Source organism: Lepus europaeus, chromosome 4 (assembly GCF_033115175.1).
Source record: "Lepus europaeus isolate LE1 chromosome 4, mLepTim1.pri, whole genome shotgun sequence".
Classification (NCBI taxonomy): Eukaryota; Metazoa; Chordata; class Mammalia; order Lagomorpha; family Leporidae; genus Lepus; species Lepus europaeus.
Window position 1 is genome coordinate 146,051,424 of NC_084830.1, and position 27,480 is coordinate 146,078,903.

Genomic DNA, 27,480 nt, shown 5'->3' on the forward strand with positions numbered 1-27,480 from the left:
TCTCAAGCTCCTAAACACTTTGCTAAATAATTATTAATTGAAAAATATGAACAGGTGGCCTAGAAACACACAAGAATATATACAGCAAGATTTCAGAAAAGTTGGTGGGAAATGTGCATTTTTCTTTTAATGCCATTTTCACTAACTTTTTGGAATAATTATACATATGAAGAGTATATATATACACACACATATATATGTGTGTATATATAAAAGATTGTGGACTTGGGAGAACATTTCCATGGGTTGATACTACAAATAGGTATAGCTACAATTTTCTAAAGTCCTGTTTGCAATGGTCTTTTTCTGGTTGCCAAAGCAGCTTTACTTATGTAGTCTCGTTTGGTCCTTATAACACTGCTGTGACTATATTAAACAATGAACAGCTAACACCATGTTCACTTGAGGATGTGCTAAACTCATTCTCTCCGATCCAGCGCCCACCCACTCTTGTATTCTCCAGGCTTCTGGTTTTCGGTACACAGTAGTTTCATTCTGTATCTCTGCGTGTGGGGGATACCTATGCATACGAATCTTAAATACATACTTTTCCTTTTCGGGAATGTTCTTCCCCGTCACCGTCCTCGCAAACCCGGCTCAGCCCCACGGACAGATCCACAGCGGCGTCCGCAGGCCCCGCCTCCCGCCCTCGGCCTCCTCAGAGAGGCCGCCCGGGAGCCCGCCCAGACGCCGCGGAGGCCCCGCCCAGACGCCGCGGAGGCCCCGCCCAGACGCCGCGGAGGCCCCGCCCACGCCGCGGCCGCCCGGGCCCAAGTCCACGCCCCCTGCGAGGAGTTTCCCAAAACTCAGCGCGGCAGGCCTCGGCCGCGCTAAGATGGCGACTCCCATGCATCGGCTCATAGCCCGGAGACAAGCGTAAGTGAGGGCCCTTTCGGGCTCCCGGACGGGCTGGGGGCGGGGAGACGCGCGTCTGCCGGCGGCTGAGCCGGCGCAGGGGTGCGCGGCTGGGCGTCGGACCCCCTCCGAGGAGCGGCGGAGGATGGCTGTTGCTCAGACACATTGCCAGCGTCCACGGGGCTCGGCCCGGGCGATAAGTTTGGTGACCAGAGACTTGCGGGGTCGTGGAACAAGAAGGCAGCACGCAGGGGTTGGTCACTCCGTGGGTTAGGCCGTTCTGCTCAGACGGCGCGTGGGCAAGGGAAGCCGGGTCGGACCCCTTCGCTCCCGCGGAGGTAAACTCCGGCTCCCTAAGCAGCCTCCCGCCAGCTGTCTTTCGCTGCCCCTTCCCATCGCCGGCCCTGGACTCAACCAGCAGCTACTTCTCAGTTACTGCCGGCCTCTCCCTGAGTAAATGTGTAGTCCTTGGGCTCGGCGCCAGAGCTTGGGCATAACGAAGAGGTGTTTCATTCAGACGGAGCCCCTGCTTTCGGGGAGCTCACGCTCCGGTGGGGGGAACGGTCTCTAGTTTGGTCAGCTTTGACGGACACGAGGTTTGGTGATGCAAAGAGGCGACATTTGATCAGAGATGGCCATGGTGAGAAAGCAGCCGGTCCTGAGACGATGTGTGGAAAGAGCATCCAGACAGTGGCAAAATTGCTTTGAGGCCAGAAAGAATGTACTTCTCAAGAGCAGAAAGATAGCCAGTGCGCCTAAGGAGCTAGCAGGACAGCGGCGCTAGAGGTTTGCGGTGAGCCGACAATGCAGGGGTCATCTCAGAGGCCCTTTTCCTGTAAAACCTTTTTTTCTACCAACTGGCGCAGCCCAGCAACATGTGCCGCTTTTGCATTCTCAGCGTTTCACACATCATCCTTTTGCTCACCTGTAGTGCATAGCTCAGAGCCCGTTACGTATATATGTTTATGTTTTTTGTTTCTTATATTTCTGTTCTCTTTCCATACATTCTCCCTTTTCAGGCCCGATGAGGAGAGTTCCCTGAGTATAGTGATAAAGACTCAGGGAGTCAGAGTAGTCAGCTTGGTGGTGAAAGGAAGGCTCAGTGCTAACTGATGTCATTAGGTCGCCGTCTCTGCCTCTCTGCTTCTGCCTCTGTCGCTCAGGTTTGCGTTCCTGGATGTCGGCTCCAGACTGGAATAGACTGTTTTCTTCCTAGTGCAGTATGCCAGAGTCCCTTATATCCTCTCAGCTTGGAGTTGAATGCACTTCAGTGACCTGACTGTCTTATCACACCTGTGGGATTTTGAAGCTATAATTGACTCAGTGGTCTCTCCCAGCCTAATGGAATGGACGACCATGGGTGGACCGGTCAAAGGTAGATGAATGCTGACTAGGCAAAACTAATCAAAATCCGTAGTAGTGCTCATTCATAAGTATCAGAAAGTTAAACAGATGTTTTCTTTGTATAGTGTGGGTGTTTGGTCCATGAGGTACATTGGAAGTAAAAGGCAGATCTGAGCTTGAGCAGCTTGTGGTCTTGTTGGGAAGAGGTATAATACAACTTGTTGTGATGTATACAGATTGTAATACCCCCAGGGATTCAGGAAAGGAAGATTATTTTGAGGTTAGGGATGTGCAAAATAATTTTAGGGATGTATTTGGGGGAGAGGAGAGGTGTCTTTGCTTTTCATTTTATTTTCATATTATGTTAGTCAAAAATGTTAATTTTGTTTATAAGGAGCATATATGACTTTTATAATAACAAGTTTAAAATTGTATTTAAGTTATGAGAACTGAGAAAGGTCTGTTGTCATTTTTTTTTTTTTCTTTAAAGATTTATTTATTTGAGAGGCAGAGTTACAGAGAGATCTTGGGGGAGACAGAGAGAGAGGGGTCTTCTGTCCTCTGGTTCACTCCCCAAGTGGCCACAATACCTGGAGCTGGGCCTATCCAAGGCCAAGAGCCAGGAGCTTCTTGAAGAACCAGGTCTCTGACGTGGGTGCAGGGTGCTAAGCACTTGGGCCATCCTTCACTTCAGAAGAGCAGCCAGGAGACAAACCGGTGCCCATGTGGGATGCCAGCATCGCAGGTGGAGGCTTAACATGATATGCCACACTGCTGGCCCCTCTGTTGTCACTCCTAAGTCTTTGGACAAAGAGAAGAAGAGAAATAAAATGAAAACAAAAAGAATTCCCCATTTAACTAGTCTTTCAGGAACTTAACTCATCTATCTACTTTAGATCAGTTGGAATGGAATTACTTTTACTTTGTAAATTGCAGTTGTACCTGTCCACATGTAAATAATTTTTTAAAGATCTATTTATTTATTTGAAAGGCAGAGTTACACAGAGAGAATGAGAGAAGGAGACAGAGAGAGAGGTCTTCCATCTGCTGGTTCACTCCCCAGTTGGCCGCAACGGCTGGAGCTGCGCCTATCCGAAGCCAGGAGTTTTTTCCAGGTCTCCCACACGGATACAGGGGCCCAAGGGCTTTGGCCATCTTCTACTGCTTTCCCAGGCCATAGCAGAGAACTGGATCAGAAGTGGAGCATCCAGAACTAGAACCAGCGCCCCTATGGGATGCCAGCACTACATGTGGCGTCTTTACCCACTACGCCACAGCGCCGGCCCCTATAAATAAATTGTAGCATCTTTGGGGCCATTTCTTATATTATACCTTCTACTATATTCCACTCCTCTCTTCAGTATCCAGGTCATCTAACTTGATTAAAGACCTCCAGTAGTGCATACTCACCCTCCGAAGTGGCCTGTTAAATTTTTGAAATTTTGGCCGGCGCCGCTGCTCACTAGGCTAATCCTCCGCCTGCGGCGCCGGCACACCGGGTCCTAGTCCCGGTCGGGGCGCCGGATTCTGTCCCAGTTGCCCCTCTTCCAGGCCAGCTCTCTGCTGTGGCCAGGGAGTGCAGTGGAGGATGGCCCAAGTGCTTGGGCCCTGCACCCCATGGGAGACCAGGAGAAGCACCTGGCTCCTGCCATCGGATCAGCGTGGTGTGCTGGTCGCAGCGTGCCAACCGCGGCAGCCATTGGAGGGTGAACCAACGGCAAAGGAAGACCTTTCTCTCTGTCTCCCTCTCTCTCACTGTCCACTCTGCCTGTCAAAAAGAAAAAAAAAATTTTTTTGAAATTTCAAAAAGTTTATTACACTGAAAGGAAAATAATACTTATAAAGCTAACCCCTGCATACCTCCAACTTTCCTGCTTTTGACCCAAGTTTTGATTTCAGTCATTTAAAAGCTTGAGTGCTTTCTATTTGTGTTATAAATCAACACCCTGCTTTGTGTTGATTTTCTGGATGTAAGTGTCAGACTTCCCTTTATGCTTGTTAAATTTCCTCTTGCCAGACCAAACTTAGGGTTCTAGCCTATCAAGACCTTTTGGGTCCTCATTTTGTCATCCCTTACATTAGCTAACCCTCAGCTTTGTGTCAACTGCAGTTTTGATAAATAGCACAATTGTGTCTTCATCCGTCTTATAAAAATGTTGGAATACACCAAATTCAGGACCAATCTGTAATACAGTCTATCGCTGGATCACTCTTTTATTTACTTTGACCATTAAACCGCTTTCTCTATCTGTGATAATCCAGCTGATCTGCTGTATTGTTCTGTTTTAAGAGTATTGTGAGATGCTTTCCTAGATGAATTGTTGAAATACAAATATCCAGAGGCCGTAAGGATATTAGTCTGTAATGGCTGATTCCTGGTGATTATGATTTCTGTTTCTGAATTGATTTAGTAAATCTGGCCAGAATTTTGTCTGGAATGGATATCAATCAAATTCTCCTGATTTCCCTGCTTTGGGAGTCATTTGCTTACCTTCAGTCTTTCTGCACAACTGCTGTTTTGCCCCAGTTCCTCAGAGCACCTGCAGCAGGAGAGCAATTTCTTGTGGGAAATCTCTGGTATGCCAGCCAACAAAATCTGGGCCATGGAACTTAAAACATTCAGGAGAACTAGAAGGCTCTGTTGTCACCCCTCCAGTATCCTGAGACTTGATTCTACCCTTCTCCTTCTGCATGTGCTGTAATTTTGTTTGGGTGTTGAAAAAAAAAAAAAAATGAAAGTAGTCCCACCTGCTCTTCGAGCCTTAACATGACAGTACCGGTAGCCTATTTGCCTAGCCCTTCAAAGAGAGAACCTGTCCCCCCTCCATTTAACTAAATAATGAAATAAACAGCTTGAAAACAATTTTTAAAAATTCATTCAAAAGAGAGCGGGAGGGGAGAGAGAGACGGACAGATTTCCCTTCCACTAGGTCACTCCCTAAGTGCCCACAATAGCTGTGGCTAGTCTTCTCCTGGATAACAGAAACCCAGCTTCTCAGCCAGCCCCACTGCCTCCCAGGAGCTGTGTTAGGAAGGTGGAGGCAGGAGCTGGAAGAGAATTGAACTCAGATACTCCTATGTGGGATGTGGGCATCTTAACCGCTGGGCTAGATGCTCACCCCAAATAAAGGTTTTTGATGTTCTTAACATATTCCACTAGTCTCAACCTATTTTGTTAAGAAGGCCTTTGGATATCTCTAACTGGTCTTTATTACTCTTCTGTATTCCTCCTTCGTTATATGTTCCCTTAAAAATGTTATGTAAAATTTGTTTTCTGATTTCACATGCTATCCATGTTCACTGTAAAATAATTAGAAAATATAAGAAAAAAGTATTATAATCTTGCCTCAGAGATCATCATTGTTTACATTTTAATGCATAACTTTTTATGAAATTCATAGTATTTTAAATGGTCTCATAGTGTTCTCTATGCTGTTGTTTTAAATTATTTTACTTATGTATTTTCATTTTATTTGAAAGGCAGAGAGACTGAGAAAGAGACAGATGGAGAGAAATCTTCCATCTACTGTTTGACTCCCTGAATGCCAGCAGCAGCCACATAGGTGGCAGGAGCCACTTGAGCCATCACCTGCCATCTTCCCAGGTGCACAATAGCAGGAAGCTAAGTCAGAAGCAAAGTAGCCACAACTTGGCTCAGGTAGTCTAATGTGGGATGTGAGCATCCCAGACAACAACCTAACCACAGTGCCATGCCCACCCATAGCCTGACTCTTATAAACCATGTCGTACTTTGTGTGATATTCTACAATTAAAGCTTTGTATATATCTGTAATTATTTCTGGGTCAGATGACTTGGATGTATTTAAAAGTCAGGTTAATTGACGCATAAATTACACTAAGTGAAATGTATCCTTTCTATGTACAATTCTGTGAGACTTGACATATTCGCATGCTTATGTAGCCAGCACCAAAATCAAGATGTAGAACATTTTTGTTATCCAAAATATTTCTTAATGCCCCTCTGTAGGCAAACCCTTACCTTGTCCTCAGCCTCTGGCACTACTTTTCTATTCCCTGTCCCTGTAATTTTACTCTTTCCAGAATGTCCTGTAAATTAAATCAGCTGATAGCCCCTCACTAAGATAATGCCTTTGAGATTCATCCAAGTTGTTGAATGTATCAGTAGTGCATTTTTAAGATTGCCAACTGGGAGACAGCACTGTAGCTTAGTGGGCTAAACTTCTGTCTACGATGCCAGAATCCCACGTGGGCACCAGTTTATGTACTGGCTGCTCCTCTTCCGATCCAGCTCTCTGCTATGGCCTGGAAAAGCAGTAGAAGATGGCCCAAGTGCTTGAGCCCCTGCACCTGCGTGGGAGACTCGGAAGAAGCTCCTGGCTTCAAATAGGCCTACCTCCTGCCATTGAAGCCATTTGGGGAGTGAACTAGCGGATGGAAGACCTCTTTCTTCATCTCTCTCTTTCTGTCAATAACTCTGCCTCTCAAATAAATAAAACTTTTTAAAAATAAAATCTTAAAAAAAAAGATTGCTAACTGTATTTTATTATATGAGTATATCAGTCTGTTTATCCATTCACTTGTTGAAGAACATTTGGATTGTTTCCAGTTTGGGTTATTATGAGTAAAACAGCTGTAAACATTTGTGTGTTGGTTTTTGTGTGAACCTAAGTTTACCTCTCTCTTGGGTGAATACCTAAGAGTGGGATTGTGGGTGCATATAGTACATGTGTTTTTAACTTTGTAAGAAACTCTTTCCCAAAGTTCATCTTTTTGCATATGGCTGTATAATTGTTCCAGTACCCATAAATAAAATCTATTTTCTCCACTGAACTTCCTTTGTACCATTGTCAAAAATAGCTGTCCACATATCTGTGTGAGTCTGCTTCTGAATGTTGTTTTATTGATCTGTTTGTCCATCTTTTTGCCATTACCATACTCTCAGAATAAGTGTAGCTTTGCAAATCATTTTTTTTTTTTTTTAAGATTTATTTATTTGAAAAGCATAGTTAGAGAGAGGCAGAGGCAGGGGGAGAGAGCAAGAAAAAAAGGGAGAAAGGTCTTCCATCCACTGGTTCACTCCCCAAATGGCTGTAACAGCCAGAGCTGCACCGGTCCAAAGCCAGGAATCAGAAGCTTCTTCCAGGTTTCCCACGTGGGTTCAGGGGCCCAAAGACTTCGGTCATCTTCTGTTTTCCCAAGCCGTAGCAGAAAGCTGGATCAAACGTGGAGCAGTTGGAACTTGAACCGGCACCCATATGGGATGCCAGCACTGCAGGCGGTGGCTTTACCTACTACATCACAGTGCAGGCCCCTGTAAATCATCTTGAACTTAGGTAATGTTTCTTCTATAATTTGGTTCTTTTTCAAAAGTGTTATTTTGATTATTTTAGAGTCTTTATGTTTCCATATAAGTTTTAAAATCAGCTTATCAATCTCTTCAAAAAAGGATGCTAGATTTCATTAGGGATTGCATTGATTTTGAAGTTCAGCTTGTAGAGGGTTGACATCTTTACAGTGTTGAGTTTTCTGGCCCATGGGAAAAAATACGTATATATCCCTCCATTTATTTTAGACTTCCTTATTGTCTCTCTTTTTTTTAAAAAAAGATTTATTTATTTATTTGAAAGAGTTACACAGAGAGAGAGAGGTCTTCCATCCGATGGTTCACTCCTCAACTGGCTGCAATGGCCGGAGATGCACTGATCCGAAGCCAGGAGCTTCTTCCAGGTCTCCCACTTGGGTGCAGGGCCCAAGGGCTTTGGCCATGTTCTACTGCTTTCCCAGGCCATAGCAGAGAGCTGGATCAGAAGTGGAGCAGCCGGGACCAGAACTGGCGCCCAGATGGGATGCCGGCGTTTCAGGCCAGGGTGTTAACCCACTGTGCCACAGCGCCAGTCCCCCTTGTTGTCTCTTAACAAGGTTTATGGTTATAGGGATAGAAATTTTGCACATCCTTCATCACATTTACCCTTAAGTGTTTGGATGGTATTTTTTAAAATTTCTGTTTCTGGTTATTGCTGATATATGGAAAAGCATTTGACTTTTCTCTACTGACCTTCTGTCATGTGACCTTTTTAAATCATTTATCAGTTCTAGTAGCTCTAGTTTAGATTCTTGGGCATGTCCTAAGTAGGATCACCATCTTTTATACCATCTGTTTTGAATATGCACGTTATTACATTTTGTTGCATGTTACCTACTTGCTCTTCAGAAAGCTTGTGCTGCTTTAAATTCTTACCAGCAGTGTCCATATACAGAGATACAGAGTGCTCATCCCCATTCTGCCAACAGCAGTCGTTAAAAAATAGTTTGCCAGTATGATGGGAATGTCCTAATACATATATATATATATATTTTTATTTTTATTTTTTTGACAGGCAGAGTGGACAGTGAGAGAGAGAGAGACAGAGAGAAAGGTCTTCCTTTTGCTGTTGGTTCACCCTCCAATGGCCACTGCGGCCGGCACACTGTGCTGATCCGAAGCCAGGAGCCAGGTGCTTCTCCTGGTCTCCCATGGGGTGCAGGGCCCAAGGACTTGGACCATCCTCCACTGCACTCCTGGGCCACAATAGAGAGCTGGCCTGGAAGAGGGACAACCGGGACAGAATCCGGTGCCCTGACCGGGACTAGAACCCGGTGTGCCGGCACCGCAGGCGGAGGATTAGCCTATTGAGCTGTGGCGCCGGCCTGTATATATTTTAATATCATTTCAGGGACAAGCATTTGGCAAGCATTTTAGCTGCTTAAGATACCATTTGGAGTTGCAGGCTTCCCATATTGCAGTGGCTGAGTTTGAGTCCCAGCTCCACTCTTTTTGTTGTTGTTGTTTAAGATTTATTTATTGGGGCCGGCACCATGGCTCACTTGGTTAATTCTCCGCCTGCAGCGCCGGCATCCCATATGGGCATCGGGTTCTAGTCCCAGTTGCTCCTCTTCCAGTTCAGCTCTCTGCTGTGGCCTGGGAAGGCAGTGAAGGATGGTTCAGGGCCCTGCACCCGCGTGGGAGACCAGGAGGAAGCACCTGGCTCCTGGCTTCAGATCGGCACAGCGCCAGCTGTGGCAGCCGTTTGGGTGGTGAACCAAGGGAAGGAAGACCTTTCTCTGTGTCTCTCTCACTGTCTGTAATTCTAGTTATAGGAGTTAGGAAGAGACAGAGGGAGATCTTCGTCTGCTATTTCACTCTTCACTCCCCCGATGGACACAACAGCCAATAGTGGGCCAGGCTGAAGCCAGGATCCTAGAGCTTCTTCTGCGTCTCCCATGTAGTTGCTGGGCCAAAGCACTTGGACCATTTTCCACTGCTTTTCAAGCTGCATTAGCAGGGAGCTGGATCAGAAGTAGGGCAGCCAGGACTCAAACCAGTACCCATATGGAATGCTGGCCTTGCAGGCGGTGGCTTAACCTGGTATGGCACAGTTTTGTTCCCCCGGCTCCACTCTTGATTACAGCTCCCTGCTAATTTGTACCTGTGAGGCAAGTGATGATTCAAGTAGTTGGGTTCTTGCCCTCAACATGGTTAACTTGGATTGAGTTCTTGGATCCTGGCTTTGGGGTGGCCCAGGCTGGTCCATTGCAGGTATTTGAGAGTAAACCAGCAGACGGGAGCTCTCTTTGCCTGTTTATCTGCCTTAAAGTAAATAAATATTTTTTTTAAAAATTCATTTCATAGGGCCGGTATTGTGGCGTAAGAGGTTAAGCCGTTGCCTGCAATTCTATCATCCCACATGGGCTCTGGTTTGAGACCTGGCTACACTTCCAATCCACCTCCCTGCTAATGGCCTGGGAAAGCAGTGGAGGATGGCCCAAGTACTTGGGCCCCTGTACCCACGTGGGAGACCTGGATGAAGTTCCTGGCTCTTGGCTTCAGTCTGGCCCAGCCCTGGCCATTGTAACCATCTGGGGAGTGAACCAGTGAATGGAAGATTCTTTCTGTCTCACCTTCTCTCTGTGTAACTCTGCCTTTCAAATAAGTAAAATAAATCTTAAAAAAAAAAACATTTCAGGGACTGGCACTGTGGCATAGTGGTTAAACTTCCTGCCACAGCATCCATATCCTATCTGGGCACCAGTGTGATTCCTGGCTGCTGCACTTCCAATCTAGTTCCCTGCTGGTGTGCCTAGGAAGGCAGCTGAAGATGGCCCAGGTACTTGGGCACCTGTCCTGTTGTGGGGCAGATGGATGAAGCTCCTGGCTCCTGGCTTTGGCCTGGCTCAGGCCCAACCCGATGTGGCCATTTGGGGAGTTAGTGGGCAGTTGGAGGATCTCTCTGTTTGTCCCTCTCTAACTCTGCTTTTCAAATAAATAAAAAATAAGTGTTTAAAAAAATTTATTTCACTTAAAATGGCATACCACTAAAATGTTTCCTTGAAGCCCAAGCACTGTGGCACAGAGGGTTAGTTAACCTATGGCTTGGGACTCCCATATCACGTATCAGATTGTCGGAGTTGAAGTCCCTGCTCTGCTTCTAATGCAGCTTCCTGTAATGCTTACCCTGGGAGAGAGCAGATTATGGCTGTAGTACATAGGTTCCTGTCAGCCACATGGGGACCTGGATGGAATTCCTAGCTCCTAGTTTTGGGCTGGCCCAGCCCTGGCTCTTAGGGACATTTAGGGAGTAAATCAGCAGATGGAAGATCAATCTCTCTCTTTCATTCTGCGTTTAAAAAAAAAAAAAAAAACTTTAAAAAAATGCTTCTTTGAACTTTAGCTTGGAATATAGAAATGGAATATTATTTGAATATTATTCATTTTAGTAGGAAGAAAACATAATCTTACTTATTTTGAAAGTATAAATTAGCAATCTATATGAAAGATGAATTTTTTAAAAAGATTTATTTTTATTTCTTTGAAATACAGAGTTACAGAGAGAGGTAGAGATGAAGAGAGAGAGTCTTTCATCTGCTGGTTCACTCCCCAAATGGCTGCAATGGCTGGAGCTGAGCCGATCCAAAGTCAGGAGCCAGGAGCTGGATCAGAAGTGGAGCAGCTAGGACTAGAACCAGCGCCCATACGGGATGCTGGTGCTTGAGGCCGGGGCTTTAACCCACTGTACCACAGTACCAGCCCCGAAAGATTAATTTTTTTTAGACATTAATTTGTTTATTTGAGAGGCAGAATTAGATAGAGAAATCTTTTTTTTTTTTTAATCTTTTTCTTTTTTTTGACAAGCAGAGTGGATAGTGAGAGAGAGACAGAGAGAAAGGTCTTCCTTTTTGCCGTTGGTTCACCCTCCAATGGCCACTGCAGCCAGCGCATCGTGCTGATCCGAAGCCAGGAGCCAGGTGCTTCTCCTGGTCTCCCATGCGGGTGCAGGGCCCAAAGACCTGGGCCATCCTCCACTGCCTTCCCTGGCCATAGCAGAGAGCTGGCCTGGAAGAGGGGCCATCGGGATAGAATCCGGTGCCCCGACCGGGACTAGAACCCGGTGTGCTGGCGCCGCAAGGCGTAGGATTAGCCTGTTAAGCCACAGCGCCGGCCAGAGGGAGAAATCTTAACATCTTCTGATTAACTTCCCAGATGGCTGCAACAGCTGGACCATGCTGAAGCCAGGAGCCAAGAACTTTCAAGTCTGGCCGTGTAGGTGGTAGGGGCCCTACTACTTGAACCACCTTCCACTGCTTTTTTGGTCACATTAGCAGGGAGCTGAATTGGAAGTGAGCAGCTGGGGCTCAAACCAAAACTCATCTGAGATGCCCACATCACAGGTGGTGGCTTAACATGCTACATCACAAAACTGGCCCTAAAATTAGTATTTTAGAGGTAGTTTATTAGTGTTTAGAGCATAAAAATAAGATATTAATTACAGATGTACTTTAGATATGTGTGAAAGTTTATTTATAACAAAGTGAATTCTTCAATGTCTGGTGATATTTTAATGACTAGATCCCAAGCCAGTAGTTTGTTAATACTGGAAAAACAACTTGTGAGCTTAGAAAAGATGACTGTTTCACTGATTGCAAGAGACTTTCCTTCCCCCAGTATTTTCATTGTTAGGAAGAATTGTGGAAGGCTTTGAAATGGAAGAAAACAAAAGATTAGTAGGTATCCTGTGTAGTCCACCCTTCCTGGCTATGAGACTCTATGAAAGTCTGCTCTTTTCATTGTCTTTGAGCTATTTTACAAATCTGTAGTTGTAGGACATTGGTAACACTGCAGATTTTTGCCCATAGAACTGTGATATATTCAGTTATTGCCTTGTCTACTAACCAGTATTTGTAAATTCATTTTAGCGTGATTGACTGCCCATATTGGAGTGATGTTTGAATTCTCATTTCAACCATTACTGATTCCTCATTATTTAGTGATTAAATGAAATTTTGACATGTATTAATTTTATATTTGTATAAAGTTGTGATTTTGCATTTTTAAATGGCATTATCTTGTAGTGTTTCTGAATGTGATTTTTTGGGATGCATATTGCAATTGTACATATATTAAATATGTTAATCATTCTTTTTTTTTTTTTTTTTTTTGACAGGCAGAGTGGACAGTGAGAGAGAGACAGAGAGAAAGGTCTTCCTTTTTGCCGTTGGTTCACCCTCCAATGGCCGCCGCGGCTGGCGCGCTGATCTGATGGCAGGAGCCAGGTGCTTCTCCTGGTCTCCCATGGGGTGCAGGGCCCAAGCACTTGGGCCATCCTCCACTGCCCTCCCTGGCCACAGCAGAGAGCTGGTCTGGAAGAGGGGCAACTGGGACAGAATCTGGCTCCCCGACCGGGACTAGAACCCGGTGTGCCGGTGCCGCAAGGCGGAGGATTAGCCTATTGAGCCGCGGCGCCGGCCCTAATCATTCTTTTTTAAAAATATATTTTATTTTTAATTGACACATTGTGGTTACTTAAATTATGAGGTATAGTGTGACATTTCAAAACATATATACAATGTGTAATGACCACATCAGGTTAATTGGTTTACCTATAACCTCAGATATTTATCATTATCATAGTTCTCTTTTAAGCTTTTTTTTTTTTTTTTAAGATGAGCTGATATAGTAGTGATGAGTTCCCTCCGTTTTTGTTTGTCTTGTGAATGTTTTATTTCTGTTTCATCTTTGAAGGATAGCTTTGCTGAGGATAGTAACCTGGTGGGCAACAATTTTCTTTCAAGACTTTGAATGTATTAGCCCTTTCTCTCTCTTTAAGAAATAGAATGTTAGGCTGGCGCCGTGGCTCAATAGGCTAATCCTCCGCCTTGCGGTGCCGGCACACTGGGTTCTAGTCCCGGTCGGGGCACCAGATTCTGTCCCGGTTGCCCCTCTTCCAGGCCAGCTCTCTGCTGTGGCCCAGGAGCTTAGTGGAGGATGGCTTCTGGCTTCTGGCTTTGGCCTGGCCCAGCCAGCTGTTTTGACTATCTGGTGTGTGAACCAGCAGATGGAAGATCTTTCTCTGTCTCTCCCTCTTTCTCTCTCTCTCTAACTGTGGCTTTCAAATAAATAAATCTTTTTTTTTGTTGTTGTTTTGTTTTTTTTTTTTTTTTTTTTTTTTTTTGACAGGCAGAGTGGACAGGGAGAGAGAGAGACAGAGAGAAAGGTCTTCCTTTTGCCGTTGGTTCACCCTCCAATGGCCGCCGCGGTAGCGCGCTGCGGCCGGTGCACCGCGCTGCCCCGATGGCAGGAGCCAGGTGCTTCTCCTGGTCCCCCATGGGGTGCAGGACCCAAGGACCTGGGCCATCCTCCACTGCACTCCCTAGCCACAGCAGAGAGCTGGACTGGAAGAGGGGCAACCGGGACAGGATCGGTGCCCCGACCGGGACTAGAACCCGGTGTGCCGGCGCCGCAAGGCGGAGGATTAGCCTTGTGAGCCGCGGCGCCGGCCCAAATAAATAAATCTTTAAAAACAGAACAAACCAAAGAAACCATTCTTGTAGTTTGTTTTGTTCCTCTTCCCTTCTTGAGGAAGCCAGCCCTAAAGTAGTTGGGTAAAGTACAGCAGACAGGCATCCATGTGGAAGGCTCACCTGACCTTGGAGTGTCAGCCCTGAAGACGGGAAACGGGGGCACCCATTGAAGGGCAGAGTGTACAGTGCAGCAGAGCGTGGAGGAAACCCAGTGGGCAGAGCTTCCGGTGCTGACTGCCAGATCCCAAGGATGAGGGATCACAAGGTCATCCTCCTGGGAGAGTGGCCATACTCATTCAGGGCCCTTGGGAGTGGTGTGAGGGGGCACTGGTGCAATGTGCCAGAGCCGAAGTGAAGAGAGAAACATGTCTCGTGAGGGGTGCTGGCCTGCTAATGAGGATCAACCCAGGCAGGCTCTGGAGCATGTGCACGTGATACAGGGAGGTGGGAAGGCTAGGGATTGGGAGTGGGATGGCCACAGTGCAGAGCAGAAGATCTGATCCCAAGGGAAGGAAAGAGGGCATCTGTATGGGGAGGGGCAGCATTGGCAGCAGTGAGTACTTGGTTACAATAAGTAAATCTGTTGAGGATGTGGGAAGCCAGGTTTCTCACTGAAGAAGGAAGTATGGAGGAGAAAAAGTTGGATTAGAACTAAAGGCGGCAATATGAGTTCATAGTTTTTATTTGAGGTAGGTGGAAATGTGTGTGTTTGACAGATAGGTGTATTTCCAGCTCTGTGCACTGAGAGTGCTTTAGAGCAGCAGCATCCCAAGAACAGTGAGCGCAGTGCTGTGAGTGTGCTCCTGACCTGGGCTCTGAGTGTCATCAGGGTTCTTTGGAGAAATGGCTGATTTGAGGCTAAGATAGGGAAAATAGAAGGTGAACCTTTGACTTTGTTGTGCCAGAAAGCAAAGACGTGCTCCAAGAATGAGTCTCATCCACAGGATAGAAAATCTAGTTTAATGGGGCTCCTGTTGAGTAAATCTGAGGCAATTCGAGCATCAAAACAAATGATGACGGTTTCAGCACTGTAGTATGGCAGGGAAAGCCACCGCCTGCGATGCCAGCATCCCATTTAGGCACCCGTTCATGTCCCAGCTGCCACACTTCCAGTCCAGCTCTCTACTAGTGGTCTGGGAAAAACAATGGAAGATGGCCCAAGTATTCAGGCCCCTGCCACCCACATGGGAGTCCCTGATGAAGCTCTGGCTTTGGCCTGGCCCAGCCTTGGCTGTTGTGGCCATTTGCGGAGTGAGCCAATGGATGGCAGATCTCTCTCTCTCTGTGTATCTCTCCCTCTCTATAACTGGATTTTCAAGTAAATAAATCTTAAAAAAAAAAAAAAAAGATGATATATAACCCATTGAACAAACTATGGAAGGACACAAATCCATACTGATAAGTCATAGTAAAGGAACTAAACATTTAATGAGCTGGATATTTATATACTATAAAGTACTGTATTAGTTACCACTTGTTATGAAATAAGTTACCTCAGAATTTAGTGGATGAAAATAATAAGCGTTAACTCAGTTTCTGTGGGTTGGGAATTCAGGACTGACTGAGGGCAGTACTTCTGACTGAGACCTTCCCATGGAGTTGTGGGCAAGCAGTTACCAGGCTTCAGTCTCGGAAGGCTGACTTCAACTGGGGATCTGCTTTCAGGATGGCTGCTGGCAGGAGGCCTCAGCTCCTCGCCTCATGGCCCCTCTGGAGGCTGCTTGCATGTCTTCATGCACGGTAGCTGCCTGCCCTAGCTTTCCAAGTCACACTCCCTCACTGCCTTTTTTTGTAGGTTAGCAGCAAGTCACCCAGTCCAACCCTTGCTCAAGCAGGAAACTTGTAGCCATATATAATATATATACTTAAGATTTATTTTATTTATTTGAAAGGCAGAGTTAGAGAAAGAAAGAGGGAGAGAGACCGTCCTCTGCTGCTTTCCCAGGCACATGGGCAGGGAGCTGGATCAAAAGTGGAACAGCGGGGCTGGCGCCGTGGCTCACTTGGTTAATCCTCTGCCTGTGGCACTGGCATCCCATATGGGCGCCAGGTTCCAGTCCCAGTTGTTCCTCTTCCAGTCCAGCTCACTGCTGTGGCCCGGGAGGGCAGTGGAGGATGGCCCAAGTGCTTGGGCCCCTGTACCCGTGTGGGAGACCAGGAGGAGGCAACTGGCTCCTGGCTTCGGATCGGCACGGTGCACTGGCCGTGGCTGCCATTTGGGAGGTGAACCAACAGAAGGAAGACCTTTCTCTCTGTTTCTCTCTCTCACTGTCTAACTCTATATGTCAAAAAAAAAAAAAAGTGGAACAGCCAGGACTCAAACCAGCACCCATAATGGGATGCTTTTTAAAAAGATTCATTTATTTGTTTGAAAGAATTACAGATAGGGAAGGAAAGAGAGAGAGAGATCTTTAATCTGCTGCTTCACTCCCCAAATGGCCTCAACCACCAAGCTGGGCCAGGCAGAAGCCAGGAGCCAGAACTCCATCTGGGTCTCACACATGGGTGACAGTGGCCCAAACACTTGGGCCATGTGCTATTGCCTTCCCAGTTGTGGCAGCAGTGAGTTGGATAGGAAGCAGAACAGCCAGGATTCAAATCGGTGCTTATACGGAATGCTGGAATCTCAGGCTGTGGCGTGGCTTGCTGTGCCACAGTGCAGTATCCGAACAGATGTGTGTCACTATAGTTGTGTTTTCAAACTCTCACAATTACAACAGAACAGAAAGTAGCCTTATAATAGTCAATGAGGTAGACTCTTGCTATTCAGGGGGTCGGACTGAACATCAGCAGTAATAAGATTGAAAGCCATATCACCTCATAGGATTCTATGGGAAGTGTGCAGCATCACTTCCGTTACATTACTGCATAACTGCTTGGCCTGAATCAAAGTATACAGAGGTAGCAGAATCGGTAGCCAGCCGCCAGGAGGGTCCCCGTTCTGTAATCCCCACCCCATTCTTGTGCGGTTGGTCTTTGAGGAAAATAGAACGCCACAACAGTGAGAACTGTTTCCTAGACAAAGTTGTAAAAGACTGACTTCTTCTTGCCTTGCGTCGGTCACTCCCCCTGGGGCCAGCCACACTGTGTGTAGCCCTGTACAGTGGCCAACACGACATGGAAGCGAAGCCTCCCGCTCATAGCCTCATGAGTGAGCCTGCAAGCAAATGCTCCAACTCAAATTGATGCACACTTTACAAACTAGACTATAATCTTTAAAAAGGGTCAAAGTTAGGCCGGCGCCGTGGCTCAACAGGCTAATTCTGCTCCTTGCGGCGCCGGCACACCCGGTTCTAGTCCCGGTCGGGGAGCCGGATTCTGTCCCAGTTGCCCCTCTTCCAGGCCAGCTCTCTGCTGTGGCCCGGGAGGGCAGTGGAGGATGGCCCAAGTGCTTGGGCCCTGCACCCACATGGGAGACCAGGATAAGCACCCGGCTCCTGCCTTTGGATCAGCCGCGGTGCGCCGGCTGTGGTGGCCATTGGAGGGTGAACCAACAGCAAAGGAAGACGTTTCTCTCTGTCTCTCTCTCTCACTGTCCACTCTGCTTGTCAAAAAAAAAAAAAAAAAGGGGGGGGGGTCAAAGTTGTGAAAGGCAACAATTTTTTCTTTATTTTTTCAAAATTTTCATTAACCTGTAAACCTTGTAGACTTTTATGGGACATAGTGCAATGCCTCGACATGTGCTTAAAGCCTAAGCTGCCCAAGACCAGGTGGTCAGCCCCCGCACACCCCCAGCCTACCTCCATGTCTGCGGCCTGCCAGTTCCACCCCCTCAGTGTTTTGTGCAGTGTGTAATGCATTCTTGTGACCCACAGTTCCCCCACTGTGCTGTAGAACACGAAAACCTATGATTTCTAGCTATGTTTTGGTACTCTCCTCCCACAACTCTCCCTGAGAATTGCCTGAGGGATTCTTCGAGACTGAAGGATACCAAACAGGTGCAGCATTGGTGCTGAACTGAAATTTGCTGTGTAGAACATGATTGGGACAGTTGTTGAAATTTAAGTGGGGATGCCGGTGCCGTGGCTCAACAGGCTAATCCTCCGCCTAGCGACACCGGCACACCAGGTTCTAGTCCCAGTCGGGGCGCCAGATTCTGTCCCAGTTGCCCCTCTTCTAGGCCAGCTCTCTGCTATGGCCTGGGAGTGCAGAGGAGGATGGCCCAAGTGCTTGGGCCCTGCACCCCATGGGAGACCAGGATAAGCACCTGGCTTCTGCCTTCGGATCAGCGCGGTGCGCCGGCCACAGCGCGCCGGCCGTGGCGGCCATAGGAGGGTAAACCACTGGCAAAGGAAGACCTTTCTCTCTGTCTCTCTCTTCACTGTCCACTCTGCCTGTCAAAAATAAAAAATAAATTAAAAAAAAAAATTTAAGTGGGGTCTCAAGATAGGGTAGGAGGAACATGTCAATATTAATTTCTTGATTTTGATGTTATATTGTTATGTAGGATAATGCACTGGTTTGCAGAAAATATGCAATAAAATAGTCTACATTGAAGAGACAACTTGCAGATGAATCAGGAAAAATAATTAAAATATACTTAAATCTTTTCTGTAAGGTTGTGACATTCAGAATTTCAATTGGCTACTTAAAGGAAAAGCAATAAGATAACGTATTTCCTCCATATATCTGTGCATAGATTTGTGCCTGTGGCATAAACACCTACAAGTGGAGTTGCTAGGCTATAGAGTAGAAAATATTCTCTCTTTTTTTTTTTTTTTTCTAAAATTGTGGTACCAGTTTATGCTCTTAACAATGGGTGACTGTTCTCTTGCTACATATCCTTGCTAACATTTGCTATTGCCAGGTTTTAAGCCTTTCTGGTAGGTATCTAGGACATTTTGTTGTCAATTTGCTTTCTTTTATTCTATGAGCACTTTTATGTATTTATTGTTCATGTCTTTCTTAATCTCATTTTTATACTCTGTCCATTTTCTCTCTTTTTTAATCATTTTATTTATTTGCGAGGTAGAGTTATACAGAGAGAGAGGGAGAAACAGAGAGAAAGGTATTCCATCCACTGCTTCACTTCCCAAATGGCCACCATGGCCAGAGTTGGGCAGATCCAAAGCCAGGAGCCAGGAGCGTCTTCCAAGTCTCCCACACGGGTGTAGGGGCCCAAGCCCTTGGGCTGTCTTTCCGCTGTTTTCCCAGGCCATAGCAGAGAGTTGGATCAGAAGTGGAGTAGCTGGGACACGAACCAGCACCCATATGGGATGCAGGCACCTCAGGGGGGGTCTTAGCCTACTACGCCACAGCACTGCCCCCTGTCCATTTTCTACTTCATTTTATTTTTCTATTACACGTCATTTTCTTATTGATTCATAAGAGTTCTTTGCATAATTTGGAATTGAGACCATTGGTCTTTTTTTTTTTTTTTTAATTTTATTTTTATTAGAAAGAGTTACCCAGAGAGAGAAGGAAAAGCAGAGAGAGAAAGAGAAAGGTCTTCCATCCCCTGGTTCACTCCCCAGTTAGCCGCAATGGCCGGAGCTGTGCCAATCCGAAGCCAGAAGCCAGAAGCTTCTTCTGGGTTTCCCACATTGGTGTAGGGGCCCAAGGGTGTGGGCCATCTTCTACTGCTTTTCTAGGCCACAGCAGAGAGCTGGATCAGAAGAGGAGCAGCTGGGACTCGAATTGGCGCCCATATGGGATGCCGGCACTGCAGGCGGAGGCTTTACCTGCTATACCACAGCGCCAGCCCCAAGGAATCCTTAATTTCAATGAAGTCAAATTTAACAATCTTTTATAAATAGTGCGTGATTATGTTTCTTGTTTTTGGGGTTTTTTTTTGACAGGCAGAGTGGACAGTGAGAGAGAGAGAGAGGAAGGTCTTCCTTTTCCGTTGCTTTACCCCTCAATGGCCGCTCCGGTAGCGTGCTACGGCCTGCGCACCGTACCAATCCGAAGCCAGGAGCCAGGTGCTTCTCCTGGTCTCCCATGGGGTCAGGGCCCAAGGGCCTGGGCCATCCTCCACTGCACTCCCGGGCTACAGCAGAGAGCTGGCCTGGAAGAGGGGCAACTGAGACAGAATCCGGTGCCCCGACTGGGACTAGAACCCTGTGTGCCGGCGCCGCAAGGCGGAGGATTAGCCTATTGAGCTGCGGCACCGGCCTTATGTTGTTGTTTTTTTTTAAAAGGAATCCTTAACTCAAATATCTGTCATTTTAAAATAATTTTTATTGGGGTCGGCGCCGTGGCTCACTTGGTTAATCCTCTGCTTGCAGCGCTGGTATCCCATATGGGCACTGGGTTCTAGTCCTGGTTGCTCCTCTTCCAGTCCAGCTCTCTGCTATGGCCCAAGTGCTTAGGCCCCTGTACATGTGTGGGAGACCAGGAAGAAGCGCCTGGCTCCTGTCTTCAGATTGGTGTAGCTCCGGCCGTAGCGGCCATTTGGGGGTGAACCAACGGAAGGAAGACCTTTCTCTCTGTCTCTCTCGCTCACTGTTTAACTCTGTCAAATAAAATATGTATATATGTATAATTTTTATTTATTTTCATTTTTATTTGAAAGGCAAAGAGATCTTCTATCCATTGGTTCACTTGGCCAGAAGAAGCTCCTGGCTCCCAGCTTCAGATCTGCCCAGCTCAGGCTGTTGTGAAGACCCGATAGAAGACCCCCCCCCCCCTCTCTCTGTAACTTTGCCTTTCTAATAAATAAATACATCTTTAAAAAATTCAAGTAATTAAATATTTGTGTATATATATTTGTATGTATGTTTCTGGACTTTCTAGTCTGTTCTGTTAGATTATTTGCATACCCTCACTCACATATTCTTATTATAGCTTTCTATTTCTATTTCTTATTATAGCTTTTTTCTTTTAATGCAAATCTTCCCTTCTTGTTCATTGATTAGAGTATTTTGACTGTTCCTGACCTTTTAAATTTTAGAATAACATGCTTTTTAGAATAAACTATTAAGTCTCACACTCAAAAAAGCACGCTGAGGTTTTGACTGACACTGCTTTGAGTCTGGATCAGTTTGTGGAGAATTGACATTTTTACAACATTGGGTCTGCTGATCCATGAATATACCATATCCCTTTCTTTTGTTACTTATTTAGGTGTTTAGTTTCTCTGTGTAGTATTTGTTTTTTTGCATATCAATTTTTCACATCTTTACTTATTTTTAGCTATTTTACTTTAAAACATGTAAATATTCAGATATTTTAAATATCACCTTTTAGTGTTTTCATATTTAACTGTTTTTGTTCTGTAGAATATCAGCTGATTTTATACAGTGATCTAGGGTGGGGTTCTGCAAACCATGGGCCATTGCATCCTGCCTGCCATCTGTTTTTGTATACTTGTAAACTAAGCCTGCTATTTATATATGTACATATGAAAAATTTGATCAGGGTGTGTTAATCTACTTTTTGTCACTTTAACTAAAAGGCCTAAATGAGCTTCTTGGAAAAGAAAAGATTTATTTCAGCTTGCAGCTTGGAGGGTGCAGGTCAGGGTTGGGCAGCCCCATTCACTGGAATGGAAGCTGTTTATGGTAGGTGTGGAGGAGCTGTCATGTGGTGACCCAGGAAGCAGAGACAGAAAGCTAGGCAGAACTTGAACTCAAATAATCAACCCTTTCATGAGAACCACCCTCTGAGGGCACACCCACATCGACCCAAAGACTTCCCACCGGAGCTACCTCTCAGATGCCACAAGTAGATTAGGTCTCCACCTTTAATCCATCAGCCATTACATTATGACAGCAGAGTTTAAATGTCTTGTGTGAATTTGGGGGAGGGAAGTCCTACTCAGCTTGTAACAATGGGAAATACTAACTTTGAACCCCAGTTGAGGGAAATGTTATCCTCCAAAAATAAATTCCATTCTTCTCATTAGTTGACTTCTATTATATAAAATTATATTTTAATTTTTGTCAAAATATTTATGGAAATTATTTTCTCTGTTAGATAACCTCCTGTATAATATCTATAATTTTCCCTCTTGTTCAGCAAAGCCTAAAATACTTACTATCTGAGTCTTTAAGAAAAAAAGTTGTCCACCTCTGATGTAAAACCTTGCTAACCTTGCTTATCAAGGTTGCTTATTCAATAATTCTAATTGATTCAAAGTAGTTTCTCTGTCAGTATTTTTGGACTTGCCCTGTATATAATACATCATCAGTAAGGAACAACAGTTTGATTTCTGCCCTTCCAGTTCTTTCACCTGTTTTTCTTCCCTTGTTATATCTTAATCCAGCTCAGTCTCCCAGATGGCCAGAGCTGGGCTCCAGTCTCTGTGAGGTTTGGTTTACTGTGAGAGTGTATCCCTTCTAAACTTTTAACTCTGGACACACATTCGTCCCCCTGCTTTTGGAACATGGTGCTTGCCCCCACCACAAGAGCTGAGTTAACTCTAGGTTTGTATCTTCTTCCGTATCTTGACTTGATTATTCTTTCCCTCCTTGTTAATTCTCTGATCCTCCAAGCAGACTGTTAAAAATATTTTGACTGTCTTTTCTTGGTCGAAGCTAGGGAGTTAGTCTGCATTTCTGAGTCCATCAATACTGGAATGGAATTGAGGAGCCAAGATTGGAGCTCAGTTCTGTCTTAGCTTTAAGATCCACACTTTTAACTACTTATTGTACTGCTTTGTCTTAAATCTACAATAAACAATATAAAATATAAAGGTATTTTAAATAAAATAAACATCATTTTACACTTTGTGTTGTTGAAACTTTTCAGGGCAGAAAATGTCACAAGGCAGAATTTTAAGTTGTGTGTTCTATGTTTTGCCCTGTAGTGAAGCAAATAAGCAACATGTAAGATGTCAGAAATGCTTGGAATTTGGACATTGGACTTATGAATGCACAGGAAAAAGAAAATACCTACATAGGCCTTCAAGAACAGCAGAACTAAAGAAAGCTTTAAAAGAAAAAGAAAACAGATTATTATTACAGCAAAGGTAGGTTATAAATACTAGCTTATTTAAGCTTCACATTGATACTGTTCAGGTGAGTACTATTATTATCCTTATTTTACATTTTAGCACACTGAGGCATAGGGAGGTGCAGTAACTTGCTCGCTGTCACACAGCTGGTAAGTTGGTTTACTGCCCAAATGGCCACAATGGCCAAAGATAGGCCGATGTGAAGCCAGAGCCAGGAGCTTCTTCTGGATCTCCCACATGGATACAGGGACCCAAGGACTTGGGCCAACTTCCACTGCTTTCCCAGGCCATAGCAGGGACTTGAACTTATGCCCATATGGGATGCTGGCACTGTAGGCAGTGGCTTTACCTGCTACGCCACAGCGCCTGCCCCTGAAATAGATTTAATGTGTAGATATAGGAAGCAATACAATATACATTAAGTATACAAATAAGATAGAAAAGCATATGTACAAGGGGCTTTCAAAGAGTTTGTGGAAGGAACAGGTGTTTAGCCTAGGAGTCAAGATGCTTATGCATTGGAGGCCCTGTGTTTGATTCCCAGTTTAAAGAGAACAAAGGACAATGTAGAAGTACCAGCTGTTAGAGATAACTTATTTACTTTAAGGAAATGAAGGTAGGTATGAAATGATTGTGGCATTTAGTTTCCATTGGATACATTTATTAAAATAGTGTAATTTTTATGTGAAAAGTACTGAACACTTCATTTTGTTTTTTTCATAACAAGTGTTTACATGAACTTTATTATTTATTTTAAAAATATTAAAATACATGGCGTATATCCCTGGCAAATACTAAGTTAGAAGTTTTGAAAAATGGGAGTTTCCTAAAGTTATTTTTGAGAATATAAGCAAAAAATATTTGAAGACCACTGTGATAAAGAATAAGATTTATGAAAACTTTCTAACATTTGCTTTTGGTTTTCTAGTTGTATCACAAAAGTACTTTGATCCTAAAAATACATGGAATTGTATGAATATTAAATCTGGCTTCTTAAGTAATGGCTGCTGATTTTTGGGTCAATAATAAAACAATGGGTATGTGTTAATTTATTGTATGTATGAGTTCTTGTATGATTTAATAAGAATATTTCTACTTATTTTCCTCAGAAAAATGATAATTCAGTATTTCTGTTACATAAAACAACTTTATCTAAAGCAGACTTGTGTTTGAAGACTAGGGAAATAAAGATAGAAAAGTTATGGAAGAAATTTAGAGAAGTCCACAGTGCAGAGATGATCAATGTGCAGGACAGTGCTATAGTGATAGAAGCCAACCTATAATTTATAAACCGACTTAGTATGCATATTGTTTGGCAGAAATACAGCAGCAAGCCATTTGGACATTTCATTCAAATTCATCATACTTCATACTTTATAAATAACGTGAGAGAACATAGCCTTACAGTATTAAGTTTCTGGTACTTAAACATTAAAAATCTGAACATTGAGGGGAATGTGCAGAAAAAGAAATCATGATTTTAACTTAAAAGTTTGCTTTTTAGAAATATGAAGTGGCTGTTTTTAATATGATTCTGGGCATTCAAATTCATGCTGCTGTTATGCAGTATTTGATTGTTCAGTAAACAGCTGATGCAGTTCTATCAACCTAAGTTCCCAGCTAAGAAGTCAGCTTAACTGCTGGCTTACCTTTCAAGGTACAACTGATAACAATACAGCTGGCTTTATTGCTGGCTACGTTGACTGTATGTACAGTCTCCAAAAGGAAACTCCACTTGGAGATAGCAAGCTGATGTTCTCTGAGTAAGTTTTATGAAAGGCACAGTGTGTCTCCACCTTAAGCGGTGTGGGCAGTAGCAGAAAGGGTTGTCTGAGCTGTATGTAATCACTCTACTAACAGGAGCTTTTTCCCTCCCTCATGTTTATCAGCATTGGAGAAACCAATGTAGAAAGAAAGACCAAGAAAAAAAGGTATGTTTGGCCTATGTGGATATAAAATGTAAATGTAGTTGGAGGGATGGAAAGGGTCACAGCGAAACAGTGAACTGTAAGATTTAGATCTGCAGTCGCTTGTGTGCAGTTGGCGATTAAGGATCCTCCTGCTTGCTTCTCTGTTCTCTTCTCACCCCTGGAATTGTTTGCCTCCATTTCTCCTTTTTCTCTAACTTTCGACAGTCTTTACACCTGGAAATAGTAATTAATGATCCTCTCTTGTCTTAAAATAGGAGATGTTATTAGATTATTAAGGAATTGTGGCAGCCATGTCTGTTCTAATGTAGTTAAAACACAAATCATTTTAAAACAATTACAACTCTCCATGAGGTTTAAATAGACCCATTGTTGGATCACAGCTTTCCTCTAACTGTTCACTCAGAACATAAATTACTAAATATTTTTATGTTTTTTGTTTTGTTTTGTTTTGTTTTTGACAGGCAGAGTGGATAGTGAGAGAGAGACAGAGAGAAAGGTCTTCCTTTTTGCTGTTGGTTCACCCTCCAATGGCCACTGCGGCCAGCGCATCTCGCTGATCTGAAGCCAGGATCCAGGTGCTTCTCCTGGTCTCCCATGCAGGTGCAGGGCCCAAGGACTTGGGCCATCCTCCACTGCACTCCCGGGCCATAGCAGAGAGCTGGCCTGGAAGAGGGGCAACCGGGATAGAATCCGGCGCCCCAACTGGGACTAGAACCCGGTGTGCCGGCACCGCAAAGCAGAGGATTAGCCTGTTAAGCCACAGCGCTGGCCAAATTATTAAATATTGATCCTCTTGAACCCCATTATAGAGAGTCAGCTGCTGAAGTAGCAAGAACATCTGTCAGGGGACGGGTGTGCTTTACAACAGTGGGCTCCCCCAAGGCCTCAAGTCGGGGGAGGACGCCAGCAGACCTACGCTGTCGTCTAAAATGGCTTTCAGGTCTTCTGTTGAACGTCAGCTTTGCATGCATGTAACCACTGGTTGTCTGATAGGGCTAAGAGTGTAACCAGCTCCAGTAGCAGCAGCAGCGACAGTTCAGCCAGTGACTCCTCGTCGGACAGTGAGGACACGTCTACCTCATCCTCCTCTGAGGACAGTGACACCGACGAAAGCTCCTCCAGTTCCTCCTCATCAGCCTCCTCCACCAGCTCTTCGTCCTCTTCCTCCTCCGACTCCGACTCCAGCTCTTCCAGTAGCAGCAGCACCAGCACAGAGAGCAGCTCTGAGGATGAGCCACCAAAGAAGAAGAAGAAGAAGTAGAGTGGCCGCAGCCGGGAGACTGATGCTCTGAGACGTGGCAGGGTTCTGCAGAGGGGTTCCCAGGCGCCCGGCCGGCTCAGCGAACAGCTCACAAGACACAGAGTTCAAGTTTCCAAACGTTTTATGTTGTCAGAGCATAAAGAGTGTTAATAATGGATTATATAGAGAGACTTTTTTATGTTAAGGGGGAATCTTGTTTTTCTTTTTTATCTTAAGTATATATCTCTAGAACTTAATCAAAGCTGAAATCCAGTAAATCTGCTTTTGTGATTAAATTTATGTTTTTCCTCCCTGTGGGATAAATGCTGTCTTTTGTTATATGTTAATAGTATGTTTTCAGCATAATACATCAGAATATCTATCAATGAATTTCTAATGTTTTTGGCGTGTGTTACTGTTTAATACATTGTTACGATGAGCTTGGGAATTTCCTACTGTTGATAAATGTGTCCTTTTTTATGTTTATGTTCAAAAAGTTATTCTGACTTTTTATCCTAAATGATTAGTTCAAGAAGCCAATTAATATATTTAGACTTTTTGAAAGCTGTGAAGTTGGAAGTTGTGGTTTATCATTCATTCTTCTGGTTCCTAAAGTTCATAGAATTACCTCTGCCAAGGAAAATCATTGCAAAAGGACAAAAAGGGACAAGAAAATCTGAAACGACTTGAGTCTACTCTTGGTGCCTTTTTAAAAATTCAGTGTATTGGAAAAGAAAGCAACTATTCAAAAGCCTAATTTAAGTAAAAGTACCATATAAACACATTTGTGTGTTAGTATGCTTTAGGGCTCCCATCAAAAAGGGTGAGGAAGGAGGGGAAGAAAGGTCATTTTTGCATAAAAGGAGGGCAATGTTGGCTGTCTTTTATTTTAAAAAATTTTAGACACTTGTAAAGATTGCCTTTTGCCATTTTGCAATTATGATAGTGTACATTAACTGTATGTCAATCTACTATATAAATATGAATGACTAGGACTAATCTTGTGTGTTTACACAGCAAACACAAGGTGAAAGGCTGCAAAGGAGATTCTGCAAGATGTTTCTTAAACAAAATACTCTTACTGTGATGTGTAATCGCTCCTAATGTGGTTTCACGTCACATTATTCTGTGATAGCTTTTAAACTTTGTAGAAAGAGGTATAATTTGTAGAAAAATCTTGATTTGGGTTAAATACAAGTTTTTAAAACTATAAATGTTGTCTTTTTATATTTTTATAAAAACAGTGGAAAATACTATTGAATAAAATGGGCTTCTTTAGAAATATTGAAGTATCTGTCAGTTGTGGGTTTAAGAAGCCTGTAATGGCATGGGCGCTGTAGCACAGTAGGCTAAGCCTCCACCTGTGGTGCTGGCATCTCATATGGGAGCCGATTCTT

At 44.4% G+C, this 27,480-nt stretch overlaps 1 protein-coding gene across 1 annotated transcript; it reads left to right on the forward strand.

Moving 5' to 3' along the window:
• The first annotated feature begins 777 nt into the window (after positions 1-777).
• Positions 778-27,363, forward strand: ZCCHC10 (zinc finger CCHC-type containing 10). The gene is made up of 4 exons (XM_062189169.1): positions 778-876; positions 22,766-22,927; positions 24,802-24,843; positions 25,837-27,363. Exons 1-4 carry the CDS (start codon positions 836-838, stop codon positions 26,102-26,104), a joined length of 513 nt encoding a protein of 170 aa, XP_062045153.1. The 5' UTR covers positions 778-835; the 3' UTR covers positions 26,105-27,363.
• Positions 27,364-27,480: the final 117 nt, after the last annotated feature.

Excerpts from the sequence above, each read along its gene's own strand:
- ZCCHC10 (XM_062189169.1), top strand. The coding sequence starts at position 836 with ATGGCGACTCCCATGCATCGGCTCATAGCCCGGAGACAAGC. Across the intron at positions 877-22,765 it reads CTCATAGCCCGGAGACAAGC|TGAAGCAAATAAGCAACATG; the intron begins GTAAGTGAGGGC and ends TTTGCCCTGTAG. Across the intron at positions 22,928-24,801 it reads AGATTATTATTACAGCAAAG|CATTGGAGAAACCAATGTAG; the intron begins GTAGGTTATAAA and ends CATGTTTATCAG.